At 39.8% G+C, this 27,524-nt stretch overlaps 1 protein-coding gene across 3 annotated transcripts in view; it reads left to right on the top strand.

Moving 5' to 3' along the window:
* The first annotated feature begins 1,243 nt into the window (after positions 1–1,243).
* ogdhb (oxoglutarate dehydrogenase b) overlaps positions 1,244–27,524 on the top strand; it is a 30,896-nt gene continuing 4,615 nt past the window's right edge. The window contains exons 1-18 of one of the 3 annotated variants that reach the window (XM_044175051.1): positions 1,244–1,408; positions 2,486–2,872; positions 6,670–6,858; positions 8,116–8,209; positions 14,804–14,919; positions 15,801–15,955; positions 16,115–16,261; positions 17,442–17,532; positions 18,691–18,870; positions 18,963–19,091; positions 20,101–20,280; positions 21,590–21,742; positions 22,991–23,093; positions 23,222–23,350; positions 23,438–23,588; positions 24,114–24,241; positions 25,965–26,143; positions 26,322–26,393. In XM_044175051.1, coding sequence (XP_044030986.1) covers positions 2,639–2,872; positions 6,670–6,858; positions 8,116–8,209; positions 14,804–14,919; positions 15,801–15,955; positions 16,115–16,261; positions 17,442–17,532; positions 18,691–18,870; positions 18,963–19,091; positions 20,101–20,280; positions 21,590–21,742; positions 22,991–23,093; positions 23,222–23,350; positions 23,438–23,588; positions 24,114–24,241; positions 25,965–26,143; positions 26,322–26,393 — 2,430 coding nt within the window. In that variant the 5' untranslated portion in view covers positions 1,244–1,408; positions 2,486–2,638. Of the gene's footprint in view, positions 1,409–1,446; positions 1,567–2,479; positions 2,873–6,669; positions 6,859–8,115; positions 8,210–14,803; positions 14,920–15,800; positions 15,956–16,114; positions 16,262–17,441; positions 17,533–18,690; positions 18,871–18,962; positions 19,092–20,100; positions 20,281–21,589; positions 21,743–22,990; positions 23,094–23,221; positions 23,351–23,437; positions 23,589–24,113; positions 24,242–25,964; positions 26,144–26,321; positions 26,394–27,524 lie in introns of those variants that run through there. The other 2 variants (XM_044175052.1, XM_044175053.1) reach the window with 2 other exon arrangements.

Here is a 27,524-nt window from a genome sequence, read left to right as displayed (position 1 = left end):
TAGTTTTTCCTTGTTAGTTTTTCTTATTTATTGTTACGGATATACCTCAATTACTCTCGACAGTACATGCACCTCCGCTTTTACTATTATTTATTACATAATTAGTGACATTGTATTTTGTACTGTACTTCACCATCTACCAGTAAACCCACTTGGTACTCGACACTTAGTTTATCTTATACTTTACCAACATGTTACTTAATTTATTTATTTCTGACCTGTTTATAGTGTATAATATCGTTTTCTCCTGTGTGCACTGATGTAAAGGCGAGCTACTGTAACAAAGAGTTTCCCTACGGGGATCAATAAAGTATTTCTGATTCTGATTCTGATTTAATGATATGTGATTACACAAATCCTTACTGTGTGTTATAAAACATTTATCTGGTACATGTTTATACACATCTATAAATTATCCACAGACGAATTATAACATACTGTTTATATATGTGTTCAAGGTTCACAATAGTTTGACAAAAAGTTCTTAACTCAAGATCCACTAACTAGATTTCAGCTGGAGCTTTCAGATGCATCTCATGGTCCTCATCAGCAGACAGAGTTTGCTGAGTTGTCATGGAGATTGAAGAATAAATAAATACTTCATCATATGTATATATATACTAAATCTGATTAATACATTTAAAATATAATGAACAATTAATACACTGTTTTAAACTGTTTATTATTTTACTCTCCTCCTCTTTGTTTTGTTTACATTTTTTATTTTGTAAAACATTTTGATCTGCATTTTGTGTATGAAAGGTGCTATATAAATAACAATTCTATAATTATTATTATTATTATTATCATTACATACATATAACAGGACCTAAATAAGTATTAAACAAAATGTAATATTCATATAAAATATAAATACAATATAAAATATTATGTCATAGTTTTTTACAACTGTGTTATATTGTCAATCATTCATTAACTGTTTATACACCAGTTATAGTTGTTTACAAAATTACTTAAACTACATTATAATGCATTATAAACCGTTAATTAATTATTTTTAAAGGCTTGTGCTTAAAAATGCTAAACAGAGGGAGGGGGTTAAAACAAAGTGTTACCTTTTAAAGTAATGTTTTTGAATAGTCTGTTTCACTCAGTTTTTCGTACTTTAAAATGTTTTCTGATGCAACCGCAGCATTTTTTTTTTGTGCTGACGTCAGCGCCGGCGTGACGCAGATCAGCACCACAGTGATTAGACAGTGGCCGAAGCACGCACGCGCCTCAGCTCTCCCGCCGCTGCAGTTGGTTTAGATCACACACACACACACACACACACCGCATCCCGCATCTCGCTCGCGCTCCCAGGAAGGGACAGTGCTGAGTTTGCTACTCATTTACTACACGGGAGGCTGCGGAGCAAGCCACGCGAGCGCCAAAGTCTGCGGAAAAGGTAACGAATTCGAAAAATAAAACGTCAGCCAAAGTTTTAGCTAAGAGGTTAACCGTGGCGAGAAGAGAAATGTTACTTTAACTGACCCAATGCTGTGTGAGAGTCCTGCACGTGACGCTACAGTTAAAAACAGGTAGCATGCGCTCGAGCGCAGAACGGTAGGTGTTTGTGTGTATGTGTGAACGTGTATTACTAATGTTATGGGGACATACATCTGTTTAGACCGTCACATTGTGGGGACAAAACGCAACGTAAATCATTAAACTATACGGTTAAGACTTTCGGTTTAAGTTTCAGACGTGGTCTAATTAAGGTTAGGGTAAGTTTAAGGGTTGAGGTTAGACATGTAGTGGTTATGGGTAAGGTTAGCTGGGAATGAATGCAAGTGAAATGTCCAATGAAGTGATGGAAACAACTTATGGGGGGTTGGGTTTGGGGTGTACTGTACCCAGACTGCTAGTTCTTAGTGTTGTAACAGTAATTAACCTTGATCCGTGACACAAACTATGCCGTAATGGGCCTGGAAAGTCCTTGAAAAGGTCTTGAATTTGATGGTTAGGAAGGTGTGGGAACCATGTCCTTCTTTACAGTAAACATGGGCAGTTTCTTTTATTTTGACTCAACCCAACGACCTGCTGCTGAGAATACTCACTTTAGCACCAAATGTTGATTAACCCACCACTGAAAATAGTCCCCAAAAAAAGCCCTACTTCCTCCTGTTTGTTTGATAAAAAAAAACTACAGTGACCAGCTGTTTTAGGAAATTACTGATTACTTTTTAAAAATTAAAGTAAATATTCGTGACCCGTTTTTAAATAGTTACGCCTTCAGTAGGAACCAATGGGCTTGGAACCCCAGACAGGGTAGGGAAGTCAGAAAGTATTGAGGGACGGACTAACACATTGTTGGTTTGGGTCTTCTTGTGGGTTTTGTTGACGATAAGAAAAATACAGAAGAACACAAATAACACAAAGTTTATCCTTTAACTACAATATGCAAATCATGTAGAATAGTTTCATTGTTATGTAGTGTGTTTCTGATGGACAACATTTACACTCAACAAGTTCCGGTGTTCAGTCAACAGAAGAGAAGGAGCAGGAGCTGTGGTGAAGCCAGTCAGGAGGAGCGAGAGGGGCAGCTGCTGAGGAGCCAGTAGGACGTCCTTGTCCGGGACAGTGTTGCGGCGTTCTTCTTCCAGGAAGGGAGGGGGGAGGGGGCTGATCTGCAGCCATGCACCGCTTAAGGACTACAGTTGCAAGGCTTCGGTCTTTAACGGCTGCACAGACGGCCCAGAGCCTATCGCAGCCCAGATTGTTGGCGACCGAAGGGGGCTTAAGGACGCTTCAGCTTGTGAGGTGCCTGAACACATCTGTGGCTGCTGAGCCCTTTCTTAATGGCACCAGCTCTAACTATGTGGAGGAGATGTACTATGCATGGCTGGAGAATCCCAGGAATGTGCACAAGGTACAGTACATCTTTGTGTGTTGTTGATGTCACATCTGCATTGTGTAATCTTGAAAACTTGAATTTGCCTTCAGGGGCATGCACATACACATATGCAAAACAGGTTCAGTGCTACTCCACAAGTCACAATTAATGTGATGTCCAGTCCCAAACCTTTTGCACTGAATGTGTGTCCCTTTACTCTGAGTGCCCCCTCACCTACTTCCTGAGGGGCCTGAGAGATAAAAATTAGTTCCCAATGGTAACAGATACCTATCCAAAATTTACTAGGGTAAAGGTACAAATAGACACTATCGGTACTGTGTGTGTTTGTGTGTTTGCTTACGCATGTTTGAATAGTAGAGCACCACAGCGGCAAGCAGTAGAGCAAAAAGTGAATGATAGATAGCACAGCAGAGGGGATGACAAATGTGTGAATGTTATCTCATCAAAAATATGGTTGCACCAGTTATTTCACATTGAAAGATGTTGAACAAAGCTGCTCTCAGGGGAAAAAAGTAGTTTAAAATTTGTTGTAGTGCCATTCAAAATCATGAATGTAAAAAATATTACAGTGTAGTATATCAACAAAATTGTGAAGTGCAACACATTTTAGGCTACTACAGGTTTTAAGATCTAAAGTAAAAGACTGATATGACTGACCAAGAAAATGTCTAATTCAAATCAGAATCAGAAATACTTTATTGATCCCCGTAGGGAAACTCTTTGTTACAGCAGCTCGCCTTTACGTCAGTGCACACAGGAGAAAGTACTAGCAAAAAATATAATACAATACACTATAAAAACAGGTCAGAAAATAAATTAAGTACCAGGTGGGTATAAGTATAAGATAAAATAAGTGTGAAGTACCAAGTGGGTTTACTGGTTGATGATGATACTACAGTATAATAATACAATGTAATATTATAAGTAATAAGCAGTGGTGCATATACTGTCGAGTTAAGTGTAGCTTATTGAGATTATTAAGATATTGCACAGCAGTAATGGAGGTATATAATATAAATACGAAAAACTAACATAGGAAAACTAAATATTGCACGGCAGTATTACTAAAGATAATGTTAAAGGGTCAGTTCACCCAAATTACAAACAAACATTTTCTCTCTTATCTTTAGTGGCATCTGGCTATGCAGATAGTTCAGGTTTACATGTCCAGGCTTTGAGATATCTGTCACCATCACAATACAGTGGAGGAATTTAATTTGTGGTGCTCATAAAATAGAAAATGTATATTTAAAATACAGCACCATCTCTTTCCAGACACAGCGCACCTGCTGCTCTGTCTCTTAACGGCCAGTATGAACAGGAGGAATGATTTCAGTTTTGCATGCACTGATTCACTAATACAGTAAACAGTTAGCCAAACTAAATCAGTACTAACACAAGAACTGCTGCTACTACTGTTACTATTACATCTGCTAGAAATACTACTGCTGCTAGTACTACGAATTCTACCACTGGAACATCTACTACTTGTACTTTAATGATAATAATAACTTTATTTACGTAGCACTTTTTGAAGACAGTGTTACAAAGTGCTTCACAGTAAAACAAGGATAAGACAGTAACAGAAAGATAAGCAAAGTTAAATAAAAGATAAAGTTCAATAGCTGAGTTGTCCGGGCAGCAAAGGCCAGATTATCCTTGACTATAGGTTGTAATACTTGTAATAAAGATGGGTTTTCAAGTGACGTCTCTGTGGGATGCACACACGCTGGGGTTAAAAAAACAAACCAGAATAACTGTGAGTTTATGGGGAGATCAACACGAAATAGAGAGTTGTTTGGGTGCCTTAAGCTGCTGCTCAAATCGCAGAAGTAATCAGTGGATAATGTTCAATAGCTCAAGACGGAAACCTCCCTGTTAGCTCAGAGTGAATAATTAACTGTTAGCATCTAGTGATCTGGTCAGAGCTTTGGATTTTATATGGTGGTGGATAGTTTTTTAATTAATAGTACAAAAACTCATCAGGCTCTGTGATCAGTGCTGTGGTGATCAGTTTGACGTGGGTTTAGAGTTTTAGTAGTTGGTGACATGTTGTTGTGCTCATGATATTTCAGGAAAAAAAACACTGATGCAGAGTCTCTTTCCATGACCCCCTGCAGCTGATAAATAATACTTATTAATTAATGTATTGACATTTGGGGGGGGACACGTGTCATTTCACACTGACTGCAGAGCTAACGTTGTGTAGTCTCGGTTAGCGTTGTTACTGCTACTAGCTAGAGCAAACAGATGTCTATCAAAGTGTGGCGTGTGGTAAAAACAAGTGTGGCACATACAAATTTTATTCTAAACATTAATTGTACTGGTTTCCAGCAAGTCGCTTTATTTCTAAATACTGAAAATGCCCATTAATAAACTGTCATGACATTGTGGCAATATGTTTTCTCGTCATTAGGAGTAGCAGCGTAACCCACAATTGTTATTCTGCCATTATAGCCTGCGTATGATGGCTCAAACCCAGTGCTACCATTGCTCCTATAATAATAAGACTTAGCATAAAGTTGCTACTGTAAGTGCTGTAAAGGGAAGAAATCAGCTTTCCACCTATAATTAGCCACAGCCTGAAAATTACTTAAATTACTGACTCCATGTCGGAAATGACCTAATTCTTATAATTTCTTTAGACAGTCAAAACAACACTGAATAGCTCTTTTGAATTCAACCTCATAATTAAGACCAGCAATTACAAACAAATCTTCCATATTACTAAAAAGGCTGAGTTGCCAAGCTTATCTGGAACTTTAAACTTTGCTTTTGGTGAGCCAAGTAGAACAACCTCAGATTTCCAATCAGTAAGCTGATAAACATCATTAACTGGATTAACCTGGAACCCTTGGACACAGGCTTTCACATTGTAGAGCCGTCATAAAAATGTAGAAAGTCAAACAAACATTGTGTGTGAAAGATGGAAGGTTGGGATGTTGTTATAGATGCCAGACACACTTATGTGAATCCAGTGCCAGTTTAAAGACTGCTTAACGTTTGTTAGAGTTTAATCAAGTCTGTATGGGCTTTTTGTAAAAGCAGACACCCTGGTGATGAGTGTTAATATCCGAAAGTGTCACAGTGCCGTGGTAAAAATGTTATGTCACACTCTACCTGTAAGCTGATTATCCACTACAGAGGCGGATGTGAAGAAGCTTCCTTTACTTGTGATCTTAAAAGCCTCTCACAGCAATAAGCCAATTACTCTCCTCTCTGGTTAGAAACGTAGATGCAAGGTCAAAGGTCAAAGGAAAGGTAAGGAAGGACTGGTGAGAAGGTGAGGATGAGCTGTGAATCTGCTCAAATGTGAAAATATAGAAATAGTAATTAATATCCAACATACATAAGACGTTAATTTATTCCCATCAGCCTCAGCTGTACTTGGTGTTTAGTACTAATTAGCATGTAAACATGTTAACACCTGGAAAATATTACCTGCTAAACATCAGCATGTTAGCAGTGTTACTGTGAGTATGTTAGCACGCCAATGGTAGCATTTAGCTCAGAGTACCACTGTACGTAAGTACATCCTCACCGAGCCGCTAACATGGCTGAAGACTCTTGTTAATGTTGCTGTGTTTGTGCGTGCATGCCTGTTGTTCACATTTAAGTGAATGAACATTTGACCTGGCATGACCCCGTATTACTTAAGCGAGAGAGAGAACACATTGAAGAAGTATAGAAATGTATAACTTATTATATAACAGCCTTATTATATAACTTAGTATATAACAAATTCTATATATTTGTTTAAACGTGTTGACTAATTTGTCTCCTTCTATTCTCTCTCCTTTTTCCCCCTGCAGTCCTGGGATATATTTTTCCGTAATGCTAACGCTGGGGCTCCGCCTGGTGCGGCCTACCAGAGCCCTCCACCCCTCAGTGGGACTTCTCAGGGGCTGCCCGGTGTCCAGGCACTGGTCGGGGGTCAGCACAGTGTGGAGAAGCTGGTGGAGGATCATCTAGCAGTACAATCACTCATACGAGCATACCAGGTAAACTACAAACACACCTGAGCTATTTATGTCAGAACAGAAAATGCTTGTTGCTCCATTATTAAAGAGTTGGGTTTTATATTTGTGGAATTCCACACTTTTTGTTGACATTGACTGTTTCAGGATGCAATTATCCTGAACAAATCATATCAGAGGGTGCGTGCACATGAAATTTATCTTCAGGCCTCTGCTATCAGTACAAGATATCCTACAGTGAAATGAAGTACAAACTGCAAACTGATAATAGATTGTCTTTGCAGTTTACTGGTGAGAAAAGATGGATTTTACAAGCCCCATCAATCAAACAGTGGCTCATTTTTGAGGCTGCATTTGTTAGAAAAGACGATGTTATACATATTGTCAAGTTACAGACATGCAGGCTGGTGTTTTCAACCTGTAAAGCTGTAAACAGAAATTAACTCTGGTTTGGTTTATTTCACATATACTCTATTAAATTCAGGTTAGGTGACATTAGAGGGGATCAAAAATTTAAGTCTGAAGCTCTTATTTAATAAACAGTCTAATAATTACATTTGGCTTCAGCGATCAGTCAGACAGAGGGCCATAATGAAGTAGTTGTTTAAAAAACGTTACCTTGACATGTAAATGAACTAATCTCTATTGTCATTCCACGGGCCCAGTTTAGCCTTCTTTAATTGCCGTGAATACATGCATCTTCATTGCGGCCTCACAGCAGGGGATAGTTCCTGTTGTGTTCCTGCTTGGTACTTGTTTAACTTCTAACTGAATCTTGTAAATTGCTCATAAACATGATTTTGAACTAATGTTTCGGAGGTCCGCTGCATAAAGTGACTTACTTTAGTTTGAGGTCTCAGACTCCAGCTGTAAAACATAGTTAAATATAATGGATTTTCATATGCTCTATATCTGTAGTTGGTGTTGACAGTACTTTTTACACAACACTGCTCTTCCCAAATAAGTCTATTAGGATTTCTGTCATTCTCTCTTGGATCTATATGATCCCAAACATATTTAACATCACTATGTTAGGATAACATACTGTACTCTTCTTTTTTTCTATGATTTTCTTTTTGCGAACATGAAATATTTTTTTTTTTTTTTTTTTTTTACAACCTTTGACCTATATCTGTGTCTAGATTCTTGCTAAGATGTGTGGACATATGTTAGGAAATCTTATAGGAAGTGGTCAGCAGTTTACAAAGGACAGACAGACACTAATCTGCTGAAATGGGTTGACAAAGACGCACACACTGAGCTGTGTTGCTCTGTGCGTAGGTACGAGGGCATCACATAGCCAAGTTGGACCCCCTGGACATCAGCTGTGTAGACTTCGACGATGCCCCGTGTACCGTTGGTTTGCAGAACGTTGGTGAGAAATATAAACCTGCTTACATGTTTATTAATGTTTTCCTCTGTCCCTGTCCTTCCCTCTTCCTGTCATTTTGTTTTTGGATCCCTTTTGTCCTTAAACATTTAATCTCTTTGATTTGTCCCACCTTTTCTTTCCCCTGTCATTTTATTACTGGACACAAAAAAAATGTCCCATCCCCCACCATTCATTGGGTGTCCTTTTCTTTCTACCTTGCTGTTTTTACCCCATTTTCTTTGTCCATGTGACACACCCATCAATTCCTACATACTTATCTTGAGTGATCCCCCCTCCACCATCGGCCACCCACCTCTTTTGTTTACTTCCATGGACCCACCCTTAAAGGTGGGGTTTGCGATTCTGGAGAAACCCAATACCATGACAAATACTGTGACATAGAGCGAACAATGACACAGCAAGTAATGTAACTAACGTTAGCTAGGCTGTGGGTTAGCAAACTGTCGCTACAGTTGCTGCTGTGAAGCTAACAGCCAGAGAGGACGAGACGGTTTCCCAGAGCCAGCACAGCAGCTCCAGACAGCGATACTCACAACTCTCCTGCTACTATAGCTAACATCACAACAACAGCACATCTTGGCTAACTAGAAAGTCAGCTGAATGTCCGTGGGCAAGTCATTTAACGTTACCTGACACACAAATCATGGCTGGAATAGCGCTGTGTGGCTCGGTCCGAGCCACTTTGTTTGTTTCCCATTTACAGAGCCAGGGCTGTGTACAAACACCGGAGGGTTTTTCAGCGACACACAGAACGGACAGCTAGAGGACCGTGAGGAGATATTCGCTGAATTTGACAAAAAGATTGGATTAGAATTGCATACACCAGAGAGTGATTTCTCTCACCGACAGTTTCCGCCACCAGTTCAGCATGCACAGTCGGTCGGAAAAGCTGCAGACCAGTGCCAACGGTGTGGAACACACCGCAAAAACTAGGGCTACAGATGCTCACAGACACACTGGGCTAACGGTCCGCCAATCGTTAGCCCAGTGTGTCTGTGAGCATCTGTAGCACTTGTCTGTCCTCGTCTGTGGCTTTTCTGGCCGACTGTGCATGTTGAATTGGCAGCGAAGGCTGTCGGTGAGAGAAATCGGTCTGATTGGCTGTTCAATTTGAGCAAATTAATGCACAAGAAGATAAATATATTTACATATCATTTGTGTGTTTGTTATTGTGCTAACGTTAGCTGGCTAACTAGCGTCTTGAATCCGTCCTATCAGGACAGGAGATCAGACATTTCAGATCGGACAGACCGGACAGGAAAGGATAGTGTATAATCATCTGAAAATAAGAATCGTTGTGTTTTTATTACCGTAGATTAAGCCCTTTATATCAACAGAGGGAGCAGGTCCCCTTCCACGGAGGCCGCCATGTTGCACTGCCATATTTCTACAGTAGCCCAGAATGGACAAACCAAACACTGGCTCGAGATAGGGCCTTTCGTGTTTCGGGGCCACTGTAGTTTCTCCTACAAACTTGGAAGATGGGGGTGAGGCGAGCGGTATTCAAATGGTTGCAAACTGCAATTTCACCACTAGAGGCCACTAAATCCTCCACACTGCTCCTTTAATGGTGGATTACCAAACAGGCCTACCTGGCACAAAACCCAGGGGTCCAAGGGGTCCAGGGACCCCAAAGCCAGAGCTGACAGTGACAGTTCTTGTTGGAAAGTCAAAGATGTCCTTATGTTTTTGTTTTGTTCCTGAGTCCTTTAATATTGAGTATTTATCAATACCTAGTCTGATATTTCTTTCTATGATATTTTTGTTTCTTTTTTTCTATATAATACAGCTGCACAATGCGTACCGAGGCCACAGTGGACCGACGTTAAAAATAGCGAAGCAATTTAATTATGTTTGACAGCAGGAAGCAAAAGCAGGTATCTTTGAAAAGCAGTTAGACAGCTTTGTCGCCAATGGCAAGCAAAAAAATAAAAAATTAATCAATTACTTGAGAAAATAATCTGCAGATTGACCGATAATGAAAACAGTCGTTAGTTGAAGCCCTCCAGTTATGATTAACCTTCAAAATGTTGCTGAAGGAGACACAAAATACCCACAGGTTTTGGGAGGGGTAGATTTTACATGTCTTTGCCCAGTCATCTCGTAATCCGTCTGTGCAGAAAGACCCCTAAAACGGGCGGTACGACCACTTGCAGAGCTGCAAAGCACCCTGACTAAAATATTATACTCTTTCAACCGCAGACTTTTTTTAAAGGCTCTGCACACCCTCACACGTGTTTTTATCATCATTCGACCTGTGCTATCCCCAGCTGAGGTCAGTTCTGAATAAACGATTAAACTGCAGACTTTATAGATTATTTTAATAGAAGAACTGATTGTTAATGATTTACAAACATAACTGCAGATTTTATTGTTTATTAGAAAGAGTAAGTCATTAATAAATGGTCCTGGGTTTTTGACTTTCTAAGAAGCCATGGTCTGGATGAAGATGAATTAAAGAGCTAGATAAAAAGACAGAGCTAGCTATGCTAGAGGGTGATATACATCTGGCACAACCTGCCAACCTAAAAGTTGTTTTTATTGATTCTTATTACTTAAATCTAAATGATTAACAAACAATGTATTACCCATTAATAAAGTCACATGTAAAGTCTTGTATGCCTTATTAGAAAATGGTGCCTTTTATTTATTTCGTAATCATTTTATTTATGTCTCAAATGAATTTGACCAGATTATTATTCTTTAATGTTTCTCTTCATGCCCTAATAAGTCACGTTTTGTCTTGCACATGTGTATCTTGTATCAGCACGGAGTATATAGCAAGTTGTAGTTTCTGAGGAAACAAGATAAGACAACATACGTTATGGTTGTTAGTTTCAGAGCTGTTGTGGCTGTAGATAGATGGAGAGACTGTGAGTATGTTAGCATTTAGCTTAAAGTGCTGCTGTGCCTAAGTTCACGGAGCTGCTAGCACGGCTTTAGAGTCTTAGTCTTGTTCATTTTTATTTATGTCCTGATGTATTTTCAGTTCAGTTATGCTCTTCGTCCCCTTTGGGGCATAAGGCATCGATAATGTTCCTCCACCTGTCACGGTCTTTGGCAGCTAGTTGTGCCTCGCTCTCCATAATGTATTTTACCAGTTTATTATTCATTATGTCTTTATTCATGCCATAATAAGTCATGGCCATGCACATGTGTATCCTGTTTTGTTCTTATCAGCACATACTTTATCAGAATCAGAAATACTTTATTGACTGTAACTCTTTTGTTACAGCAGCTCACTGTCACGTGCACACAGGAATAGAAGGACTAAGCAAAAAATATAATACACTATAATACAGGTGAGATATATTAAGTACCAAGTGGGTATAAGTATAAAATTAAAACAAGTGTAAAGTACAAAGTAGATTTACCAGTTGAAGATAAGTATGTACGTTATATAGCAAGTTATATCTTCTGAGGAAAGAAGATAACACCACTTTCTATACCTATCAGTTAAAACGTTTGGGAAGTAATCTGGCTATTTGTCATATAAATAATTAATATGGTGTTTATTGACTTACTTTAGTTTGACTGGGTATTCACTTTACTCAGTTCCATTACTGTGTTAACTAAACACATGCCAGTTTTGACGCAATACTGCAAAGAGTTAGAACAAATTGGAAAGTGTGTGTGTGTGTGTGTGTTTGCTGTGGTGTGTTGTGCATGCATGCAGCAAACTGTCATTGTGCCCACTGAAAAGGTTGGGCCTCTGAGTTCAAAAACAGGTGATTGTTATGAGCTGTAATAGGATGTTTCCACAGTTAATAGTGCTATTGTTCAGTTTCACCGAGTTCTGCTTTGTCCTGGTGGCGCTGAGGTTCACAGAGGTCGAACAATAGGTCGGTGTCGGGGTCCAAATCGGCCTAAAAGAATAAATGAGAAGCTCTGAGCGATACTTAGCCTACAGTGTGTGTGCGTTTGTGTCTCTCCATACCTCCAGAGTTCTCTCATTATAAAGAACGTGTGTGTAACCTGACTGCTGGAGGTAGGAACCTCGAACCTCTTTGCTCTTTTAGTGGCCCTTGGCCTACATCCAGTGATGTACTGCGTGTTAATTTTAAAGCTTTAATAGGCTGCCTCCGGCCCCTGGCATTCCTGGTGAAGTTAAATTTAAAACCAGTTTCCTGTGGTTCATCATCTGCTTATTAACTAAGAGGTATAGTGTTGGGGTTGTCCCTGCTCTCCTCTGTGTTGGTTTTCATCTCTTCTCTGGGAAAATGTCAGGGCTGACGGTATATTAGGTGGTGCTGCTTAGAAAGGAGGTGTGTGTGTGTGTTAGTTGGCTCCTCCTAACCTTCGCTCAGCAGCCTGTGGGGTCAAACAGGACTTATTCAGGCTTATCAATGCCTGCTTCATTAAAATGTTATTGTGATTAGAGTGCAGGCTGACTTAATGTGTATTGGATCTTTCCGCCTATACTTTGAACCGTCAAAGAAAACAAGTTCTCAGAGGGGAGGAAAGTCTAAAGATCCCTTATGTAACACAGAGAGCTGACTCTGGCATATGTACTGTCCTCAGCACAGCACTCTGCACTAATTTGCTGACAGAGATGTACAAACACAGACATAGATACACGCCTCGCCTCCTCTGTTCCATATTGTCTTATCTGTGTTTGGTGCAACAAGGACATCACGTGCTTTAGGTAAACACAAGCTACCCTATAATGTCTCCGACTGCTCCTCCTCAGAATAAAGACATAGCATTTGACCAGCAAATCTAACCCATCAGTCCGGTCCTGTTTGTTTGTTGTTTGCTTTCAGCTAGAAGCACATCAGTTGCTTCTCACTGTGTCTTGTCTAACACACTGTGCGGTTTATTATAAGAGGAAATCTGCTCAATTTCAGAATTCCTGGCGTCAGCAAAGTCTAGTCAGTATTTGTTAACATAAACTCACAAAGCCAAAGAAAGTCAGAAAAATGACAAATTTAGAGCCATTAGTGAAAAAATAGTGATTTTGTTGCATGACATTTTTGAGTTTTTAGTCCTTGCTTAGTTTTATTCAAAAATGTTGTTCTGAACCACAAACAGAACCTTGTATTATTTCAATAGTTTCCAAGCTCACTTAAATTGACTTTTAACCTCATTTAGAGCTGAAAAAACTAATCGATTAATCGATAAGTCAATCAACAGAAAATTTAACGGTTACAATTGTAATAATCGATTAATCGTTAAAGTAATTTTTTATAGTAAAGTTGACAAACATTCATTGGGTCCTGCTTCTCAATTGTGAGAATTTCCTGCTTTTCATTGTCTTATGTGATAGTAAACGTTTATCGGACAAAAAAAAGGCCATTTAAAGATGTGTATGGAATTTGTGGCATACACTATTTTCTGACATTTTATAGACCATACGATTAATCGATTAAATGAGAAAATAATCTGCAGATTAATCAATAATGAAAATAATTGTTAGTTGCAGCCATACACTCTATTGCATTCTCAGGTTTTGAAGTTGTCAAACTTCTGGCTTTATGTTCACAAATATTACTTGGACTATCTCAAAATAACGTAAATAGCATGAAACTTTGCATATCACTTTATTTTACAGGATTGAAATTTCCTCATGAATTCCAGTAATTTTCTAGGAAGTATCTTGGAAAGGACAATGCAATTTGGTACTAATTATAAGGAAAATGTTTATGTTGTATAATTCTAATTAATTATTCCAATTAACTGCTGGCATAATCAGTCTTTTAATGAGTGCATAGCAGGTCAGCTGAACATGCAAAAATATAACATTATTCTACAGATACAATTCAACCTATAAGAAGGATAGTTTCCAATAATAAATGAGTATTTCCTTTGGTTTAAATGGAGAAGTTTGTTGAGGGAAATTCTTCTGAAAATCAACACCTAGTATAAACTCAACACAACTAACTAAACTCTGACTAAAATAACAGAACTTTGTATGTATTTTCTGTATAATTAATACCAAAGTACCCGTAAAATAAAACATTACATTTGATGGTTCCAGCTTCTCAAATATGAGGATTTGTTGCTTTTAATAAATGAATATATAAATGAAATGCCTTTGGGTTTTGGACTGTTGGTCCAAACCAGCAATATGAAGAGTTTGGGCTCTGGGAAATTGTGATGAACATTTTTCACTATTTTTGGCATTTTTTTTTTACTAAAACATTAATCGATTAATCAAATCAGCAGATTAATCGTAATAATAATCGTCGGTTGCAGCCATACAGTAGTTCCTTTAAAGCTGACCAATAAGGTGGCGATAGATCGAAGCTCAAAGGGGCTGTAATGTAAGGTTTATATTCCTGTCAGGAGTCTGGCTGCAGCATTTTGGACTAAACGTAATCTGCCAGATTAGACAGCTGCTCAGGGAGTTAAAATAGTGAAGATGGAAAAAAGCAACAGGGATCACAAATTCCAGGACATCTTGAATTCATTGGTGTTTCCTTTACCCTTCTTTTATCTCTCCTCTTCTGTTTCTCTGTAATGCTATATGTCAGTCTCCTGATCTTTTTCTGTCCCCCTCTCTTTCCCCCCTTTCCCACCCCCACACCTGCCTGTGCTTGTTTGGTGGGCTTTTTCACATCAATGCGTTTTCAACAGGTTTTTACGGGCTGGCTGAATCCGACCTGGACAAAGTGTTCCGGCTTCCCACCACCACCTTCATCGGTGGCAATGAGAACACTTTGCCACTCAAAGAGATTATATGCCGCCTTGAGGTAAAATACTTTAAAATGGGTAAAAAAAAAAACACCTTTCCTGTAGTAAAAATAATAATAAGAATTTATTTTTTACAGCACTTTCATGCAAAGATCCAAAGTGCTTGACGAAACAGGCTTAAAAGCAATGTTGAGCAGAAAACAAAAAATAAACGATAAGTTAAACACTTAACTTATTGTTTAACCCTGATTACAATACTGTACCATGAAAAATAAAAAATAATGAAACCAATAGGACAAATTATATAATTAACTTTTAGAGCTGACAACCCCAAATAAAAAGCCAGAATAAAAGAAAAGATGAAGTCTTTAATTTCGAGTTTGCCATTCTAAGATCAAGATGCAGGGTGTTCCTCAGTTCAGGGGCATAAAAACAGAAAGCAGCCTCGCCAGATTTCTTGTGAGAAACATTAGGAACATCTAAAAGAGAGGCAGTGCAAGATCTGAGGGTTCTTGATGGAACATCAAATGAAAAGTACTCACAGATACAGTTATATGCTAGGTTATGTAGGGCTTTATAAACAAGTAAAAGGACTTTAAAATCTGGAACAGATGAAAGATCTCTGCCCGAGGATCTCAAGCTTCGTACAAACATGTATTGTATGTTACTAAGAGATCAGAAATATAGCAAAGCGCGAAGCCATGAAGAGCTTTAAAAGCAATCAATAATATTTTAAAATCAATTCCAAAACAAACTATGAGCCAGTGTAAGGAGGCTAATGATGGCAAATAAGATTTAGAGTCTAAAATCACTGCGAGATCTCTAACTTTTGTCTTAATTTGTTTGCACAGACAGCTAAACACTGAGTGCAGCTTCTAGATTTAACAGAACATACGATGCCTAACGTTGGACTCATAAAACCTTTCCCTCTCTCTTCCAGATGGCCTACTGTCAGCATATAGGAGTAGAGTTTATGTTCATTAACGACGTTGAGCAGTGTCAGTGGATCAGACAGAAGTTTGAGACACCAGGAATCATGCAGTTCAGTCTGGAGGAGAAGAGGACTCTTTTGGCCAGAATGATCCGATCCACAAGGTCTGTCTGTGTTTCTTCATATTCCTCAACACACCTCAGTAATTAACTGGAACAGCATGCAAAGCAGCAGCTGGAGGGGACGAGGTGTTTTTCTGAGTCTGGGGGTTACAGATATTCTGAGCCACAATGTGAAGCAGCAGCACCACCGCCTGTTCACAGGTTTGAGGAGTTTCTCCAGAGGAAGTGGTCTTCAGAGAAACGATTCGGTCTGGAAGGTTGCGAATCGCTCATCCCGGCCCTCAAGACCATAATCGACAAGTCCAGTCAGAGCGGAGTGGAGAGTGTGATCATGGGGATGCCTCACAGGTAACATCTTTTACCATAAGATGTCAAACTGGTGTTGTCTAAAGCTGGGCAGACACAGAGCGGTTTTTATTCATCTTGTACGTTGTGTTAACTCACACTACGTATTTTAATCAGCCAGAACCTGCGACTTTTATAGAACCCCGGTTGGTTTTGTTCAGTCACTATTCCAGTAAAGTTTATTCAAACAAGATGGCCGCAACAGTGTTGACTAAAAGAGAGGCAGCGTTGCTCGGTGCGATTCTACTCTGAACGGAAAGTAGGAATAAAAAAAGAAAAATATGGAGCTGCAGATGGCTGGAAGATGCGGTCTGATCTGTCTGTTCTGCAGAAAAGCTGTTTTATATCACAGCATAGTCTCATTCAAGACTACAGTTTTATCCACAACATGTGAAATACTACTGCTATAATATTAAAACAAGCTCACTACAGTTTAGAACGGATCTTTCGACAGCAGCCATGAGGGAAGTCGGACCGTGGAACTGCTCAAACTGCAGACAGCCGACCAAAATTTCAGACATACCAGAAATCAAACCGATCATCTGACACCCGGATCGTTGACCGTTTAGGCAATTAATCAGACAAACTGCATGTCCAACGACAAGTGATCTGGCTGAAATTTGTCCCGATTCTAAAGTTAGTCTGGGGCGTCCAATTCAAGGCTAAAATCTGGGTTAACCTGTATAGTGTCTCCCCCATTTAATGCACACCTGGAGGATTGGTGCGTAGGAAAATAAAATCAAGGGTATGAAGATATGAGACTTGCATTGGTATTTGTCTGCACCTTTTTTAACTTTTTTGTTGATAAAAAACACTTATTTTGACTGCCCATCTAACCTTTTTTTTTTAAAGAATTATTTAAAAATATATTGGTTTCATTTTATATATATATAGTTTCTCATTAGGGATGTTAGTCATTCATGTGGTTCTTTAGCCATGCGTTGTAGATTTGGTTCCCCTTTTTTGATTGGTTGTTACAGCCTTTGGCTTAAGTACAAAGATGTATTTTTTCACAGAATGAATTTGATGCCTGATGAATGTCAATGACTGAAACTCTCTAGTGTCTCTAATAAACTCAGTGCTTACAGTGTGCGGGAATTCAACCCTTTTTTCACATGTTACCATAAGATGAAACAGCCTGTGCCTGAATGTTCCTTCCTGAAGCGTCTTTCTCCATCTTCAGGGGCAGGCTGAATGTGCTGGCTAATGTGATCCGGAAGGAGCTGGACCAGATCTTTTGCCAGTTTGACTCTAAACTGGAGGCTGCAGATGAGGTTTGAACATTAACTGCTGAGACCAGAGAAAAGTTTGATTGAAGTAGTTTCAATAGTAATCAGTGATTGTAAGGCTGCAAACACTGATTATTTTCACTGTCAGTTAATCTGTTGATGAAAACTACCCATCACAGTTCCAAGGCCTTTGCTTATTCGCTTTCTTGCTGAAAGTGTGATGAGAAGATTGAAACCACTCTCATGTCTGTACAGCCAGCAGGTAATTAGCTTAGCTTGGCATAAAGACTGGAACCAGGGGGAAACAGCTAGCCTGGCTTTCTACAAAGGTTAAAAAATCCGCCGACCAACACTAATTATCACCTTTTATCTTGTTTTGTTTAATCCGTACAAATCCGAAGTGAAGTAAGTTGCTGTGCCCAGCCAAGAAATGCTGTAGCTCCAGCACATAGCCGCTTGTAAAACCACAACTTGTCATTTTTACACTTTGGTTTGTGTAGGAATCATAGATTGTATACACCGTTGGAAGACATGATGGCGGATGGGACATGAGCCAAACTAAAAGTACACGTCAAATAAATTTTTCCCAAAGATGGTTTCATTTTAGGTAGTTAGTTTCACGCTGATGTATGTTCAAGTATTTGTTTTCTGATAAGTTTGGTTCTAATTAGTTATTTGATGCTATAAAAAGCGAGTTTCACGTCATGATTGACAGCTGAGGCCGGCTGGCGATTGAGTTGACCGGGTGTGTGGGCGGGACCTCGATACCGTGGCTCCAACCCCGATCATTACTAGCTTGACATTTACCCTACAGACGTGAGAGTGGTAACGATCTTCTCATCTGGCAATAAAGCGAATAAGCTTAGTCAAGTCAAGTCAATTTTATTTAGATAGCCCAATATCACAAATCTCAATTTGCCTAAATGTCAAGCTATACTTTTAAATTGCTTGTTTTGACTGACCAACAGGCCAAAGATAATCAATTTAAAATGATAAAAGAGTGCTAAGCAGTGAATCGCCACATTTGAGAAGCTGGAATCAGGAAATGTTTGGGATTTTGACTGAATAAATTACCTAAATGATTAACTATCGAAATTGTTGTCGATTAATTTTCTGTCAAACGACTAATTGATTTGAAAATCAAGGCCAGACATTGTGCCTGAATATGTTAGCTTTAACTCTTTCCTGATTTTCTGCTCTCAGGGTTCAGGTGATGTGAAATATCACTTGGGGATGTTTCACAAGAGGGTGAACCGGGTCAGCGACCGTTTGATCACGATGTCACTCATGGCGAACCCGTCCCACCTGGAAGCAGTGGACCCAGTGGTGCAGGGAAAGACCAAAGCTGAGCAGTTCTACTGTGGAGACACTGAGGGCAAGAGGGTACGCTGATTTAGGTTTTTATATAAACATTGGGGGGGGGCAGGTTTGCTCGTGTTCGAAACATGTTTGTAACCTGATGAATGATTTCACAGGTGATGTCTGTTCTGCTTCACGGTGATGCTGCATTCGCAGGCCAGGGTATCGTGTACGAGACGTTCCACCTGTCTGACCTGCCATCCTACACCACACATGGCACCATACATGTGGTGGTCAACAACCAGGTATGCACTTGTAGGCTCTGATTGAGAGTTAGCATGCTGTCGTGTCCATATGTCTGTCAGCAAATACTGGGAACTGGGTTGGGAATAAGCCCTCTGTGTTACCAGGGTTATGCCAGTTTCTGCAGGCTGATGTTCTCAACAGGGCAGTCGCATTCTCTTTAAAAGAGTACGCCACTGATTTAGCTTTGTCTTTTTTATTACACACATTCTTCTTCCTTGTCAAAACTCAACCACCGACAGTTCAGTCTGAGATTCAGTAGCCTGGAGCCTCAAGCAGAGATGAGGAGCAGCTACAGAGGTCTGGTAACCTCACTTCATTTCCAAACTTGTAGTCTTCAGCCCCAGCCGATGCTGACTCGAGTGACATCACTTGAGGAAATTTAGCAGACTTTACACAGCTCCCTCTGGAGACGCTAACGGCTTTATACTACTTTTTTCCACATATACAGTAGCACTCAACACCTGGAAACACATTCTGATGCATAGAATCGGCGGAGTTTCCCTTTAAGGGAAACATCTTTGAGAAAATGATATATACCAAACGAAAGCAAGTGTGGATCAAATGGGGGACGGACTGTCAGATTTACAATTACTGTACATTAGAGACTCTTTTCAATCAGTATATTGTATGGACTTCCATCACTATATTGTTTGTTTATTAGTATATATTTGTTTTTATGCAAATTGATTTATATATCATGTGCTGTGATTTTTGTTTATTATTAATAACAATTATTAATTCAGACATAATACTGAAGGCATCATAAAGACAGCAAACTGTTCCTGAGATTCTCATTTTACCCCTTCATTACTTTATTTAGAATTTTATTGAATACACATTGAATGCACAGCCTGAAATGACACGGAAAAAGAGTAACCGCATAATGGATCCAGAAAGTACCATACAATACTGTGTGTGAACCCTGCTGGTTTTTGAGCTCCACTGGTTAGAATGAGTGCAGTATGATAACAGCTGTTAATTTAGTAATTAATATTCTCGTCCACACAGATTGGTTTCACCACAGATCCCAGGATGGCACGTTCATCTCCTTATCCTACAGATGTAGCACGGGTCGTCAACGCTCCCATCTTTCACGTCAACGCAGACGACCCAGAGGCTGTCATGTATGTGTGTAAGGTAGCAGCCGAGTGGAGGAACACTTTCCATAAAGATGTGGTCGTAGATCTGGTAAATATATAACTAAATGCATTATATGTAGATGTTTTCCTCTGCTGAAATGATAGTTTGTGGATTTTTAAGTCATGAAAAGTAAAGAAGTTATTTGAACAATTTAATCATCTACTGACATTTATTGCATTAGCTCCTGCTTCCTAGAAATTGAGCAGAGAGGCCTGACAGGTCTAGGAAGTTGAGCAACTAGTTGTGAGGAAAGTTGGAGAGGTCACCACCCTTTTTTGTATCACTTTCTCTCAAATGCCCAAAGCCTTTTGTGTTAAATTCAGAGAGACAGTTTTCAGGTGGGGACAGTTTATGGGAGAGAGACCAAAGTTAAAAACAAAAAAAAAGGGAAACCTCCCCTCTTTAGCAGCTCAGAGTAGAACTGAACTAGGGCTAAACCCAGTCTGACTCAGTGGATGTGGACCACTGAGATAAAGCCCCCACTGGCTACTGTTGTAATCTGCATTCTTAGGGCCGGGTTATGCTAGAAAAGAGCTAGTTCGTACGATGTGGTTGGCCACGTTGGAAGGCAAAAGTGTTTACCTGATCCGAATGGCCACACTCGAAGGCGGGGTGAAAAGCCGGCTGTCATAGACATGCGATATCGTTTCAATATGCAGATAACGGCGCACATTTTCAAACAGTCTCTCCTTGAAGGCAATGAAAAGTTGTACAGGGAAAAATAGCAGTGTAACAAATGAAAAAGAGCTCTTGAGAGAGAAGTTCAAACCCCTTGCTACTTTCTCACCTTCACACAGCTGACCAATCGCTTAGTTTTGGAAAGTTACAGAATTTGTCAGTTTCTGAGGTCAGAAAGATGTTAGACTGTCTGACATGCAGTTCTGATTGAGTATACTGGTGTCGATATGGTCTCCCTTCCACTCTCTGTTATTAGTGTCAACAGGCTAAGAGCGGAATTAGAAGACAGACAAAGACTGCAGTTCAAACTAATTAACCACAGAGAAAACAAAAAGGCAGTGAAACTGAAAAAAAGTAGACATTCACATAAGACTAATGGTAATTAGCCATTTTTACAACAATCTTAAGAATGACAGCAGGTTCAGCCAGGCCTTTCTCCGGTGCTGGAACATTATAAACATAATGCGGAAATAGATCTGACAATGTGACTATGGGAGGCTTGAATTTGTGGTAATGTGCCAAGCACAGATCAGCATCTAGACAGCCAGTCAATACTGAAATTCAGAGTGACATACTAATGTTTTACATAATAATTAAACATGTTGGCTGGTCACTTGATTGTGTCAACAAGAGAAATGTGTCATAAGAAAAGCCTAAACTTTTGCCTCTTCACATTCAGGTGTGTTACAGACGTAACGGCCATAATGAGATGGATGAGCCCATGTTCACTCAGCCTCTGATGTACAAGCAGATCAAGAAGCAGAAAGGGGTCCTGAAGAAGTTTGCTGAAAAACTCATCGCTGAGGGAGTCGTCACAACACAAGAGTACGAGGTAAAGAAACCTGCACTGCTGTAGATGCTGCTTATCAAACATGCAAGTTGTAGTAAATTCATTATTGTATTGAATTCATTATGTCACAAAGTTTGATCTGACTTCTATGTGAATGTGGTTGTCTACTGCTGTCACAGTCTTGAATAGTGTGACAGTTTATAACAGTTAAACTGCGAATATTGGCTCCACAAAAAAGCCTGTGTCACATTTACCTTGAGACCATTCTCAATCTGAAGATGCTGTTTCTACACAGAGGCGGCTTTTTACACTAAAGGAAAAAAGCTGATTCTGCAAGATGAGTGAGGAGAAACACAGGTTTCATTGCCAAAGAGGGGATCACTGTCACTGACAGACGTCTCTGCTCTGTGAGATCGAAACGGGTGATAGAATAGTCTGACACAAAGAAAACCATGCAAACAAAAGTGCTTTTGAGAGAGTCAGATTTTTCCGCCAGTGGAAAACACTCTCTTTTGTGACATCAGCAGGAAGACAGAACAAGTGATGACTTTCAGGCTCAGAAATGTAGTTTAAAATTGAAGTGAGGAGCTACAAACTTAAAATAGAAGTGTATTAATTTACTGTACACTGAAGACAAGACACTTGGAAGCAGTTAATCCTGTCAACAATTACCCCTTTACCATTTTTAGCCATGCTAGCGGCGTGGCTCTATGGATAGCAATACCGGTCATTTGGTCGCTCGGTATTGGATGGATTGCCATGAAATGGTACAGACATTCATGGTTCCCAGAGGATGAATCCTACTGACTGTCACCTGATGTTCATCAAACGCCACCAGCAGGTTGACTTTTTTGGGTTTTGAGTCAAATATGTCAACAACACTCTCAATGGATTGTCATGAAACTTGGTTCAGACATTCATGTCTTCCTCAGGAGGAATTATAATAAATTTAGTGATTTCTTAACTTTCCATCTAGCGCCATCATCAGGTCAAAATTTTAATGTGTCCAATACTTGGTTTATGACCAAATACTTGCAAAACAAATGGCATTCTGCTCAGCTGTACTTTGTGTGCTAATTAGCAAATGTTAGCATGCTAACACGCTAAACTAAGATGGTAAACATTATACTTGCTAAACATCAACATGTTAGCATTGTCATTGTGAGCATGTTAGCGTGCTGATGTTAGCATTTAGCTCAAAGCAGCCCTGTACAACCTCACAGAGCAGCTAGCACGACTGTAAACTGTTCTTGTTAATTATTTAGATACTAAATCATCCATCTCTTTCAGGAAGAAGTAGCTAGGTACGACAAAATCTGTGAGGAAGCTTACACCCGCTCCAAAGATGAGAAGATCCTTCACATCAAACACTGGCTGGACTCACCATGGCCTGGTAGGAGCCTTGTTTTTTTATTTTTTTACCTGTGTGCGTTTAATGAATCGTATACATTCATCACAGTACGTAGTCTGGACATTTCTTGCATACATGGGACTGTAACGTGTTTTTGCGTCTGTCTGTAGATTTTTTCACACTGGAGGGACAGCCAAAAACTATGAGCTGCCCTTCCACTGGCATCAGTGAAGAAGACCTCGGCCATATTGGAAACATTGCTTCCTCTGTCCCAGTGGAAGACTTCACTATACACGGAGGTACTGCCCGCTGTCCTCCTGTTTCAGCGAATATCATCTGTTTTTGCTGTCAGTCTCTTTCAAATGTGTATTTCTGCCTTGTTTTAGGTTTGAGTCGTATCCTGAAGGGCCGTGCGAATATGGTGAATCAGCGAGTGTGTGACTGGGCTCTTGGGGAATATATGGCCTTCGGGTCTCTGCTCAAAGAGGGGATCCATGTACGCCTCAGCGGACAGGATGTGGAGAGGGGCACATTCAGGTATTGCATACACTAAAGGGGAGATTCACTGGTTGACCATGCCCCCATATTTTGGTATTGCCCATATATTCAGGCTTTTTGGGAATGAGTGGGAAATCTGATGTCAGATACTTGGTTTTAGTATTGATGTTTCGTTTCTCTGTATTTCGGAGATGTGTCCAAAGGTTTGTGTAAAAGTGATATCTACCTCATGAAGATCTTTATGGCTTCAAGTTAAAAAAAAAAGTTTTAACAAATGCCGGCTTCAGAGAAACTCCCCTACTGTGGACACTGTCAACTATCTACTGTACAATCAATTGGAAAAGATGGTTTACATCCGTCGACGACAGAAAGACAAGGGTGAAAAATACTGGCTGAAATGGAGTTGTTACTCTCAGGAAATAGACACTGATTAATGCTCTTTTAAAAAAAACATTTTTCTTAATTTCTCCTTTTTGTTTTTCCTTTTGTTTTGTTTTCAGTTTTACTAAATGTCATCTCTTCCACAGTTTTATACTATTTTCTTTTCTCTGATTTGCTTCACAGCCATCGACACCATGTTCTTCATGACCAGAACGTTGATAAGAGGATCTGCATCCCAATGAACTACATCTCCCCTGATCAAGCACCTTACACTGTCTGCAACAGCTCTCTGTCTGAATATGGAGTACTGGGTGAGCAGCATACACCCAAACTCTCCTCACATGCTGCTTTTTAACCATAATCCGCTGTAGAAACCGTCCGTAGTATTAAATACCGTGGAAATGTGATTGATGGTCACTTTAACTCTGACTATATTTTTAAGAAAGGCCCACAGAGATTGTATCTGCTTAGGAAGTTAAGTGATTTTGGAGTCGGAAAAAACAAACTCTGGAAATGGTGTAAAGTATTTTATTTTTCAACACAGTCGTGTAGAAATCTGAATGTTGGGAATAAATTAAAATTGCAGAGAATAGTAAATATAGCCAGTAAAATTATAGGGAAGCCTCAGATGCAACCAAGTGAGAAATATGAATTAAATATAAATGCTTTAAATGATTATAAGTGATCCTTCCTACCCGTTGCACTTTGAGCTTTTACTCTCAAGCAGACGCTACAGATGTATGTAAGAGAAATGTGTTCAGCAAGTACTGCAAACACTGTTGTATTTTTTAATGCTGTGTGGTGAAGTCAAAGACAATTTTCTACAATGTGAACAATAAAGTTCCTAACAAACGAACCCAAAATTCACACCAGGCGTGAGACATCAGCGGTGAAGAAGTGCTACAGACGCGCCCATCTGTTCATTTCACACCGACCTCCGTTACGGCCTCGCTGTCCTCACAACCAACCGCTCCTGAACAGCTTAAAGGGCAGCGGCCGGACACACTGTCTTCAGTGATTACTGGGATTATGTTTAACTAGGTGTGGAACAGAAAACAAGATTCACACCGGGTTCAGACTACACGATATCAGCCCGCTCTAACAGACGTTAGGGCGTCTGGAACCAAAATGGGAAATTGATACTCTTTCGCCGAGTATGACAAATTCCACGACGTGTTCCGTGACGTTGACCAATGGGATCACAGAGCGCTCTTCAGCTGTAAACATGGCAAAAGAGGAATGATGTTGTTGAACTCTAAAACTGAGGAAAGGTCACCGTTGTTTTTTCCTACTTTTTTTAGGCTCCTTAGACAGCCAGTACCATACACACCGCTTTGGACGCCGTTGTTTGTATACATTCTCGTTCCCGAAAGTTGGTCACTAGCACCTCCTTCCCAATGACATCACGCAGGTTGTGAAAGACGGGCGAGCTATGATTGGTCAGGGACCAACGTGTAGTCTGTCGTGTCTCTCGGCCGAGTCATAACAAGAATTTATGACTCTGTTATCGCCTAATCTGACACAGAGAGCATCTTAACAGATTTGTGTAGTCTGAACCCTGCAGCCATGCTAGCAGCTCTGTGATGCTGAAATGGTCATTGTAAAGAAAACCAATAGAAAAGTTACATAGAAAAGCCAAAGTACTGGACATACTGAAATTTTGACCTGATGATGGAAAAGTTAAGGGATCACCAAAGTGATTAGGATTCATCCGCTGGGCACCATGAATTTCTATACAAACTTTCATGTAAATCCATGACATAGTTGTTGAAATACTTCAGTCTGGACTAAAGTGGTGGACCGACCGGTCGACATTGCCATCCCTAGATCCAGCATGGCTAAAAAATAGACTCTGAATGTATAAAATTGATCTGTATTAACACGCGGCACCCACATCGTCGTGGAGATGTGGATTGATACGTTTGTAGAAATAGAAGCACGTGTGTTTCGTGAGACGAACGAGTGCTCTTAATGTCACTGTGCTTATCACTGAACCTGCTCTGTTTTGCACCTGATTTCCTCGTCCGTGTGCAGGTTTTGAATTAGGCTTTGCCATGGCCAGTCCCAACGCGCTGGTTCTGTGGGAGGCCCAGTTCGGAGACTTTCATAACACAGCTCAGTGTATCATCGACCAGTTCATCAGCTCAGGTCAGGCCAAGTGGGTCAGACAGAACGGCATTGTGCTGCTGCTTCCTCACGGCATGGAGGGAATGGTAAGAACTAAGAAACATGATCAGCCAAATAATGCGTTTATCTCTGAATCATCTCAGCCTCAAGATGCTGTAATGCTGCCTTGTAATCAATGCTTAAATAAATTCTCTCAAGAGCTCGGTTAAAAATATATAACTTGTCAGTTCTTGATTGGTTTTCCATTTTTCCTCCTTCTCTCAGGGTCCAGAGCACTCGTCTGCCCGCCCTGAAAGGTTTCTACAGATGTGCAACGATGACCCTGATGTTTTCCCTGTGAGTTTGCAACACTCTGCACTCTTAGGACGTAAAGGAATAAAAATACATAATATGAACAGCAATTTTTTGCAGTAATATTAGTTATAACACCATATTTAGACTTTTCAATCCAGGTGATTGTAGTCTGTACAGTGCCAAGAGAAACTGCTTGTAGCCAGAGCAGCGTGACTTTCTATGACGCTGATTGTCCAAAATGTAAACAAACACGGAGTTGTAGATGGTTTTGTTTTCACCAGATTTGTTGTGCAGCTGCAGGATAAAGCTTGTCTGACAGGTGTTATTTCTACGTCATGATCAGATATTGAGGCCTGGCATCAGTGACAGTACAAAGACAACTAAAGGAGCTGAAGTTAGGGACCGTCTCAAAAGCGAAAGCAAACTGGCCAAGAGAGCTTTTCAGATTTGTCAATACTGCAGCTTTCTTATTTTATAATATGACACTTCAAACCAACTTTATTTTCATCTGGACCTCCGTCCATTGCTTGCACAACCTCCGTTTTCTTTTATAATGTAAAATGACACAATAATCTACAGTATGATGGCCAGTTTCTTGTCAATAGATTTCTCATTTCTTTAATTATAGACACCTCAGGCCAACTTTAAAATTCATCTGGGCCTCCTATTTTAAAGACCCAATTATTTTTTTGTATTTTCCCTCTCTTAAAACCTCCGGTTTTATTTCCACTATTTATTTCCCCTCAGAACATTAATAGTTACACTGACTTTATTTAGACTCAGTTTAGACTTACTTTCTTCTTTTTTTTTTTAAGGTTCAAATATAACTCACGTTTTGTTATTTGATTAATTTAAGTACATGGTTAAAATATGATATTATTTTGTATGTTTTGTTACGTCAGCAGGTTACAGATATGTGTGAGGGGTATAAATGGCAGTAGAAAACAAACAGCCAAACAAACAGGAGAGTTAGTTATTGTAGTTTGGTCTGGTCATGGAGGCAGTTACAGTACTTTAAAAACCGTCAGCGATCGATTGCTGCAAGATGTCTCAAAATTTGTACTCCCTTCTCTGAGTCATAACTCCAATCTGAACACACAGACATGATACACATAGTTTTAGATTCGGTGTGACTCTCACATCCCGACGATATCATTAGTGCATTGCCAATAA

The sequence above is a fragment of the Siniperca chuatsi genome, linkage group LG18, assembly GCF_020085105.1.
Source record: "Siniperca chuatsi isolate FFG_IHB_CAS linkage group LG18, ASM2008510v1, whole genome shotgun sequence".
Classification (NCBI taxonomy): domain Eukaryota; kingdom Metazoa; phylum Chordata; class Actinopteri; order Centrarchiformes; family Sinipercidae; genus Siniperca; species Siniperca chuatsi.
The sequence above is the reverse complement of the archived record's forward strand: the minus strand, read 5'-3'. Positions and strand labels throughout refer to the sequence as shown.